At 24.8% G+C, this 9,777-nt stretch overlaps 3 protein-coding genes across 9 annotated transcripts in view; 1 reads left to right on the top strand and 2 right to left on the bottom strand.

Moving 5' to 3' along the window:
* Positions 1 to 1,185, bottom strand: part of LOC102679937 (serine/arginine repetitive matrix protein 2) — a 13,649-nt gene extending 12,464 nt beyond the window's left edge. For 3 of the 4 annotated variants that reach the window (XM_006609671.2, XM_006609668.2, XM_006609670.2), the window contains exons 1-2: positions 993 to 1,185; positions 176 to 411 (exon numbers count right to left, since the gene is read on the bottom strand). In XM_006609671.2, the coding sequence (XP_006609734.1) occupies positions 176 to 405 (230 nt within the window). In that variant the 5' untranslated portion in view covers positions 406 to 411; positions 993 to 1,185. Of the gene's footprint in view, positions 1 to 175; positions 423 to 992 lie in introns of all 4 variants that reach the window. The other variant, XM_031515235.1, reaches the window with a different exon arrangement.
* A 261-nt stretch (positions 1,186 to 1,446) lies between these two features.
* Positions 1,447 to 2,766, top strand: LOC102679182 (exosome complex component RRP40). The gene is made up of 2 exons (XM_006609660.2): positions 1,447 to 1,862; positions 1,952 to 2,766. The coding sequence occupies exons 1-2, from the start codon at positions 1,672 to 1,674 to the stop codon at positions 2,484 to 2,486; spliced, it is 726 nt and encodes a 241-aa protein (XP_006609723.1). The 5' UTR covers positions 1,447 to 1,671; the 3' UTR covers positions 2,487 to 2,766.
* A 2,100-nt stretch (positions 2,767 to 4,866) lies between these two features.
* The window catches only part of LOC102679313 (neuronal cell adhesion molecule), a 34,055-nt gene continuing 29,144 nt past the window's right edge, over positions 4,867 to 9,777 (bottom strand). For 2 of the 4 annotated variants that reach the window (XM_006609661.2, XM_031515238.1), the window contains 5 exons: positions 9,330 to 9,620; positions 9,075 to 9,265; positions 8,866 to 8,995; positions 8,619 to 8,759; positions 4,867 to 7,574 (listed from right to left, as the gene is read on the bottom strand). In XM_006609661.2, the coding sequence (XP_006609724.1) occupies positions 7,411 to 7,574; positions 8,619 to 8,759; positions 8,866 to 8,995; positions 9,075 to 9,265; positions 9,330 to 9,620 (917 nt within the window). In that variant the 3' untranslated portion in view covers positions 4,867 to 7,410. The remainder of the gene's footprint in view (positions 7,575 to 8,618; positions 8,760 to 8,865; positions 8,996 to 9,074; positions 9,266 to 9,329; positions 9,621 to 9,777) is intronic. The other 2 variants (XM_006609664.2, XM_006609665.2) reach the window with 2 other exon arrangements.

The raw sequence follows: 9,777 nt of genomic DNA, 5'->3' as shown, positions 1-9,777 counted from the left end.
AATTAAGCAATTATGATTACAATAATAATAAAGAAAAAAATAATAAAGAAAATTTATATATAAATATTATAAATATTATAAATATATTATTATATATATATATAAAATAATATAAATATATTTATATATAAATATAATATAATATTATAAATATAAAACATATATTGTTCCTTACCCCTGTTCCTCCAAAATATCTGCTAATTCTGCACATTTGACTTCAACTTTTCTTTTTCTTACATGATCTAAAATTTCTTTGTTAGGTTGCTTATTAAGTTGATCTAATTTTCCTTCATCAGTTTTATAAGTAACTTTATCTTTTGTTTTACGTATAATTGCCCAATTTCTTTGGACATGTCCATTAGTTCCAGAACCTCGTGGTGTTTGTAATCCAATTCCATTATACATTTTGTACCTAGATAATAACATATAAAAAAATTTTAGAATACATTTCAATACCAATAAATACTTAAAATTCAAATTTGTATTATTTGATATGTTTAATAGAAATATATATTAATAAATTTTTACAAGTATCATTTAAATTACATATTAATTAAATAACTTGTTATGTCAAGATAGAAATTTTTAAGATTAAACTACAAAAAATCTCAAACAAATATTATTATATACATATATTTTTATTAAATATAAAAAACACAGAAAAATTTCCATACATAATAGAAATGTTAGATTAATAAATATCTTGACAATAAATGACAGTAAGTATACAAGAGACAGATTGGTTACATTTAGAAACCTGAATAAAGATCATCTTTATTAAAATTATAAATTATATTAATAGAATTTCTTTGAGTATTTAATTTCAAATTTTAAATAAATTGCAATTAATTAATTAGCAATATAAAATGATTAAACTTATAACTTTGTAGGGAACGAGAAGGTAGGTTAGAATAGAACACGTAAATCAATTATCGATCCGGTGAACGCTGCGCAAATTTCACAATTATACACTTTGCATTATTAAAGAATATTACCTTTACATTAGTGAAATCACTGATAATCTTATTGTGCCATCCACACAACTGTCGATTTTTGAATTCGTTTCAAAATGAAACAAATTAACGAAAAACACAACCAGCACCACGATTTTTGTGGCGTTATCGTTTCATGCGGCAGCCTTGTAACATGCCGTATGATGGCGCCACCATTATATATGAGCGTAGAACTTAAATAATTGTTTTGTATATTTCACAATTGGTTTGAATTTTTTTTATTATCTAAATATTTAGTTGAATTATATTAAATAAAAAGTTTTAATAGTATTAAAGATAAAATAACATTTATTTTTTATATTCTATTCCTTCAACATATTCATAATATTAAGAGAAATTTTGTTTAATTGATTACATCAATTTATGTAAATTACATTGCGCAGTCGCTTTTTCTTTCAAAGAAACGCGCGAGATTAGTTGAAAACTAATAATCGATTATTATGAATCGATACTCGTGATATATATAATATGGTATAATATATAAAATTTATATTATCATATAAATTTATGTTTATAAATTTAATGATAAGCAATATATTTATTTCATAAATAATTTTATTGACATTTTAAAAGAAAAAATAGCATTAAATGATATGTTTATAACCTTCAACATTGAATTTATGTTATAACGCAAAACAAAAATTACTTCTAAGGAATAATGGAAGTTAACATAGGAGACGTAGTAATGCCTGGTGATACTATAAAAGATATTACAATAATTAACAAAAAAGAAACGATTATTTTAGGACCTGGGCTTCGTCGTGAAGCTGATACAGTCTTTGCATATAAAGCAGGTATATTAAAGAAAACAGAACCAGCTGTATATTATGTTGATAGTTATCAGAAACGGTAATTAAAATCTATTTGAATATAATTTTTTTATCATTTTTCACTAAAATTTATAAATAACAATATATATAGCATATTATTTCTTATAGATATGTACCAAATCGTGGAGAACATGTAGTTGGTATAATAACACAAAAAGGTGGTGATATTTTCAAAGTAGATATAGGTGCTAGTGAACAAGCATCTCTTTCTTATTTAGCATTTGAAGGAGCTACTAAAAAAAATCGTCCTGATATTCAAGTTGGAGATCTTGTGTTTGCTAAGCTTTTAGTTGCTAGTAAAGATATGGAACCTGAACTCGTATGTGTAGATTCACATGGTAAAGAAAAGAAATTAGGTGCTTTAAGCTCTGAAGGCATGCTTTTTACTTGTTCCTTGAGTCTTATCAGAAAGATATTAAATCGTAATTCACCATTATTTAAAACACTTGCTCATAATCAAGCATTTGAAGTTGCAGCTGGTATGAATGGTAGAGTCTGGGTCAAAGCAAGGACTATTCAAGAAACAATAGCAATAGCAACTGCTATTTTAGCAGTAGAATATGCTCCACCTAATGGTATAAAAAAACTATGCTCTGATATTGAAAAGACCTTACTTTTAACTCAATCTGCTGGTATAGATTAATTGTAATAAAAGAAATATCCAATATTACGTATGAATGATTATTTATTGTATTAATATTTTTAATGATTTTTATAAATAAATCAATATGATTTCTTATGTGAAATATGATGATTATAATGACAACCATTGTGACAACCATTGTGATATAGAATTAGAATTATATAGTACATACATTATTAAGTATGCTGGTCATGTATACCGCTATGATAATACATAGTATGTAAATACTATAATTAATGAATACTTAAAAAAAATATATTAGAATTTTTTCTGATTGCAATTTAATATATTTAGTACATTTATTCAATAAATAAATTAATATATAAAATAATATAATAAAATAATACAATTAGTACATCAAATTATTTTCATAATATTAATATTATAAGATAATTCATTCAATTATTTAAATATTTTTATAAACATTTTTAACAACTATTATAAAAATTAACAAGATATAGCAGTCAATATAGTTCATATTTGATGATTGCAATCAGTATTTAGGTGAAAAAGTGACTAAACTAATTTGTTCTATTCTCTTTGATATGTAACTAATATTTGTTTTCTGATTGTATGAAAGCTAAATATATGTATATTAACTAATGAGTATCAGCCATTCAAGCACAACCTTGACTTTCTTTATTTTTTCCATAAAAATACTTAAACAATTTTTAACCCAAGCATTTATATTTTTGTATTTTTATCTTTTAATGTAATATTTGTACGTGATGGAATGTGCATTGTTCATAGTTCATAAAATAAACCATGAACATATTGATATTAGGAAAATTTTTTTTTTACACATTATGATAATAGAATCAATTTATATGTTAGATTAAAACTAAAAATAATGCTGATTTAGTACGAACAATATGCATATAGAATTATTAAATTTTTTAATTTGAGACACACACACACGCGCTCACAGATAATAAAATTAACGTAAATAAAGTAAATTAATAAATCAATCGTATTTAACATTTTATAAAATATGAACAAAATAGAAACAAAACAATAATGCGAATACTATATACAAATTTCGATTCTAACATGTTTTTGTTTTTTCGATTTTTTTACAAAATAAATAATCGTGTAAAGAAATTACCAAAAATATTTAGCTAATCTATAACTGAATATCGTATAATTAATACCAAGATTAATACTTATTTACTATAACATTATTTATGGAGATATTGTTTAAATCTCTTTTATCATCACTTAATATAAGGATGTTAAACTAACATTATTAGTCTAGTAGGTAATGATACGACAGATGTGTAGTTTTTACAAAAAGTAAAAGAATTTAGAAATGATTAGTATTTACAAATATGATTTGTAAATACATATATAATTTAAAATCTCATATAATAAAATGAGTTTTTTTGTAAAAAAGAGTACAACAAGCAATTTGAAAAGCTTTTTGTAAAAACTACATACTACAAAAATTTCTTATTTTTCTCACATGTCATAGGCAAGCAATATGTATGTTAGGGACGATTCATGGTGCTACCAGCAACCATTATACTATTCTATAGTATTGTGCTGTACTTAATATATTTCATATGAATATGTTATGTGAAGTAAATATATTAATGCAATATATTTTACTACAAAAGGTATAATGTTATGCACATGCTTAATAGCTTTGTATTTGTATGATTATCAATGCAAAAGAGAATAAAATGAAAGAAATAAGAATTAAATGAAGAAAAGCAGTCTTGATTAGAAACAGATTGAAATTTTTTTTATCAATTTTGTATAATTTATAATATAACATAAAAATCTGCCATTATCATTGTAATTATAAATTTAAGTTTACACAAGTAAACTTTGTGATGTCTACTTCATAAAAATATATCTATTTTACATCATTATAATCTTTGAACATTTTTTTATATAGGAAGATAAAAACATTGTATGATAAAATTTAACTTAATAATAAAGTTTGTTAATATCATAATTGATTTTAAATACTTAATTTATAGAAAACGAATATTTTATATAATATTAAAAAAATAATGATTATTTAATTAAAAAATCATAATTATCTTACTATTTATCTTGATCTTAATGATATTATTTTATTGATTGTATTTCTAATATAATTGAAATTATTTTATAACTGTTTCTATAGATAGATATGCAAATCTATGGTATACAATGGCAGAATCCTAAAATCAAAGGATTAAATTTTATTATTAATTTTCATAGCAGCTGATAGTTATAAGAATAATTTTTCATTTTATATATCAAGTAACATTTATACTTGTTTTTTTATCAGGCTTTACCACATTATTAATGCCGCTAAATGCAAAATCTATGCCTTCACCAGACAGCTTTGATAGAGACAGTTAATATTTAAATTACAATACATCTATTGTTATATATTTCAGCAGAAATATATATTTATATTTTTCAGAAAAAACAAGTGATTATAGTTTGAATGTGCATGATAGAATAAAGAGTCATGTTTCAAAGTAATATGATGCATTATTCTTTTAAATAAAGAAAGAAAAAATTATTTTCATAGAAAAATAATATTAAAATCATTATTAGTTTGCAAAAATATTATATTGAATAAGATTCGTAAATATGAAGATTATTTTATGTAATTTTTTAAAAAGAGAATAAAAAACATGACTCTTCTAAATGGAAAGAGGAACATGATATTCTACATGAAATACTCTTAATGAGCGTCTACTAGATCACTTTTGAAGCTCGATATCATAGCACAAAATTACCCAAATATATGAATATGTAGATAAATATTCATCATTGCATTTCATCAGCATTATTATTAATTTATATAAAAAATTGTCTTTGCTTATAGCTAAAATATTATGATGCCTCGGCTATATAAATATATATATATATATTTATATTGTTATCATTATTGTTATTGTATTGTTTTTTCATTAGCGCGTATATATACCATTCACAACACAGAGTGCATAGTACGAAGCCGAATTGAATCTGTTCATCCCTATAAAATTATATTTTAGAGAGAAACAGATCACAAAGCTTCAATGTAACAACGCACAACCAATATTTATACAACCTGCGTGCACCAAATTGCTTTTTGTCAGTATCTCTTACATTGACAAAAGCAATATTTAACTTATATAATTATTTTAAGTAGAATTGTTAAGGTATTATGTTTCTTATATTATGAGCTTTACTAGTAACACATGAAAGACTAATAGACATGAGAATCAATTTCCACAACCATTTCCACATCCATCACTTAAGGTGTTCTAATCAAAATTAATTAACAAAAAATAATAAAACAAGAATAAATAAAATTTATCTTCTTTCCTGAGAAAAATTTCATTTAAAAAAGTAATAATCATAAATGTATTTTATTTGTAATTTTTAAGAAAAGCCTCAACACTAAGCACTCATTATTATTATCTTTATATACTTTAATATACTATACATAATGATGAATTCTGATATGGTACTACATGTAAATTGTGGAAAATAATTATGTATTTGTTTGTACAGGAAGAACTTTTATCAAAATCATCAACCTTATTGATTGACTAAGTTAAATTTTGTATGCAATTTGAATGAGATGATATTTCTCATAACAAATTAATATTTGGAAAAGATCTATTTCAACGATCGATTATTAAACTTGATTCTATCAAAGATGATATCCAAAATATTTTAACTTATTCTATTTTTCTCTATATTTACTACTAATCTGAATGGAATAAATTTAACCAAATGTAGTTTATGAATAATTCTTACTTGCTAGATATTATAATGAGTTTTTAACTTTTCTAAAAAAGTTTATGTACTGAAATTTATTGTTCATCGGAATTGTGCCATTTCATATTTGTTAAAATTTATTTTTGATGAAATTTGATTTTATAGCTTTTTATAATAGCAGTGAATATTGCATTTGTTATTAAGGTAGTGCAAAAGCATGTTGAAATATTAGACATATTTGAATGATCGCATGCAAAGTTAAAAATATGAGAAATATAATATTATTAGAAAGAACATAAATATAAAATGACTTATAATTATATATGATTTTTATACTATATATTCTCTGATTCGCAGGATTTTTCCAGAAAGAGTATATGGTGCATTAATTTTTATAATATCAATTATTTTGGAAGAAAATATTATCTAAAAAAAAAAAGCATTCTTATAATAATAATAAATAAAAAAAAACTTTTATAAAGACACGCAAAAGGAACTTTTTTACCAATGACTTCTGCACACCTTAAAACGGCAGTAAGCAAGCCTTTACCTTGTATTTGACAAAATTTATTTATTGAATGATTGAATGTGTTGTTAGCAAAAATCTTATTTCCTGCATGATATTGTCCATTAAAATTTCATTTTCATTAGATGATAATGGTTAAAAATAATTGTGTAAAAAACATGTTCATGCAGGATATAAGACAAAGATTCATCACTTAATATTAATGTCGTATGATTTTAGTTTCTTGGAAATTTTGTCTTTTGTTCTTAGAATTACAGTCTTACTAAGAATAATCTTTTTTTTTCGGTTACAGGAGTTCTTGAGTTTAAGCTCGATTACTGAGCAATAACATTGAATTTTAATTAGAACATCCTGATAAACATTCTCAAAAATGCTACTTCATTTCACAAAACCTAGCAGAGTCTTACATATGCTTTGAACACTTTACATTGTATTGTAAGTGAAAAATTTACTTCCTTAGAATATTCGGAGTTTACGATGCATCTCACGATTTTTTGACTATAAACATAAATTTCCTCTTTGCATAATTATCATCTTCATCGCATATTTGAGTCTACGCTTCGTAACATTTGGCGGATTCGAGGCCTCTTATAATTCCAGTTACTTACGTTTAAGGTGACACATAAATTGTGCTCAAGCCACTTGTTAATAAAAATTAGCCACAGAAATCTAAATATTTAATCGCTAAAGTCGCATAGGTTGCACAACGCTATTATTGTTTAAGCGTGTAGTGGTTTGGTTATTAAAATTTTCATCTTGTGGAATATGTTCTGTTCTTTCGTCGAAAAATCCTGGATTCAGAATGATATTTGGTACAAGTTCAATCACTTCCTGCTCCTCCAGCTGCGCTGCAATTCGGGAACGGAGATTAATTTTCATTGGCCTAGATCATGAGTTATATTAGCTTCTACCCTCTCCCTTTACCAGTTGTTTGCAGGGCCATAAATATTTAAAAATAACTTATATTATATTGACAATCAAATATCCTATATTTAAATCAAAAAAATTCTATTTTATATATAATAGAATATTAATCCATAATAAATATTAATCTTTTTATATATGTATATAAATATTGCTTACCCAGCAAAGTTAGTTATATTATCTTTAATCTAAGTTTTTATAGTTAAAAATGTACTAATAGCATATAATATTATCTAGGCCATAATGCTCTATAATACTATCACAATACTTTCTATTCATGACACTAATCATTCTGCATAACATATTTTATGCAAACCACCAAAGCTTATTAATTTCATACATAATAATAGAAAGTAAGATACAAAATTTTTAACATAAATAAAATAAGTTTGGTGGCTGATAAAGTCCATTCATAAGTTATAGATTTCATTCTTATAAGGAGTAAGAAAGGTGCTACTGACAGGCAAACTGTATAACAGATATAAATATGTTACAGATTAGTGCCTTATGTTGTAAAGTGTTTTGTGCAAAAGTTACAAAAGTGTTACTGTTTTAAGTCAATATGGATAAGAAAATTTATTAAATACTAGTAAATTTTAAAAGTTAAACACTAGAAAATTCGTTAAATGCTAATTTGCAGAGCGCTTGCAGTAGGAAAATATTAGTGAAAGATAATTGACACTATATTAGAATAAATTGATTAAGAAGAAAATAGCTGATGTAAAGAAAGCTAGAGATCAGGGCCATAGATAAGTTAAGTGGTTAGTGATGCTATCGTTTCTGCTGCAGATTTTGCCCTCTAGATAATTATATTATATTTTTCAAAATTAAATGATTTAGCATATTTCATAATAATTTATTTATTATATATTCCATGGAAGGAAATGTTTCATCAGCAGAAATAAATAGCATGAAAGAGAAAGAGTAGAAGCGAAAGCTTTTAGATAAAGTTACCAGGAAATGCTTACAGGGTACTTTGCACTCACGATAGAGGAGGTAACAAGTACCTATACCAAGAATCATAAGTGTACCCATAACTATGCCTACTGCTGCCACCCAGACACGAGTATCAAAATTTTCTACACCTGCTAAGAGATGTCTTGCAAGTTCTGAAATAATTGTCAATTATAATTAATAAGCTATAGTATTCATTTTATATAAATATTAATTTTTACATGCAGAATTATATAAAAATACTAAGTTCATATTATATACCCAATTCTTCAATACTATGATGAGTATGACCATCAACTTCAACAATGTCTCCTCTTCCTAATTGATTTGTTGCCCACACTCGAAAAGAATAGGTAGTGTTTGGCACCAAGTGATATACATCAATTTGCCTCTATAAAATTATTATTTTAGTTTTAGAAAATTTAGTTGCATAAAAATGATTTCTTTTCATTAAAAGAAAAATTATTTACAGAATTTGGAGGAATGTGCGTTGGGAGAATAGGCTTCCAGTCTTCTGGTTCTTCACCTTCATTCGGTTTAAGACGATATTCGGCAGTGAAATCTATGATAGGATAACCACCTGTGCCAGCTACTTCCCAAAGAATATTTGCCAATATTGTTGATGGTTTAACCCATACATTATGTAAAGCTGGAGGAGGAGCTAAAAAAATAATAATATGAATATACAAAGTTTTTAAAATTATATTTACATTTAAATAACTTACTTCTAACTTGTACATTAATTCTAGTTTTAACAGCATCATGATCATCATCTAAAGTGCATGAATAGTTTCCAGCATCATGTGCACTAACATTAATAAGTTCCAAAGCTCCATTAGGCTCAACTTTTAATCTTTCAATTTGTCCATCTTCTCGTCCTTCCCTTATCCACATGACCCCAATGGATTCTCCTGTTTGTGGCAGTGCATCTTCTTCTGCACATGCTAATGTTAAATTCTGACCTATATCTACGGCCACAGATCTTACTGGCACTAAAGTTGTTGCTTTGTGCCATGCTAAACATTATAAAATTATTAAATTTACAATATTAATTAATTTTAAATGAATATTTCTGATATATGTTGCAATACAATTTTATATAAAGATATGTATATATTTTATATAAAGATATTTTTTATTTTTTCCAGTAATTCTAATATTTATTACAAATAA

Source organism: Apis dorsata, unplaced genomic scaffold (assembly GCF_000469605.1).
Source record: "Apis dorsata unplaced genomic scaffold, Apis dorsata 1.3 scaffold_59, whole genome shotgun sequence".
Classification (NCBI taxonomy): domain Eukaryota; kingdom Metazoa; phylum Arthropoda; class Insecta; order Hymenoptera; family Apidae; genus Apis; species Apis dorsata.
The sequence above is the reverse complement of the archived record's forward strand: the minus strand, read 5'-3'. Positions and strand labels throughout refer to the sequence as shown.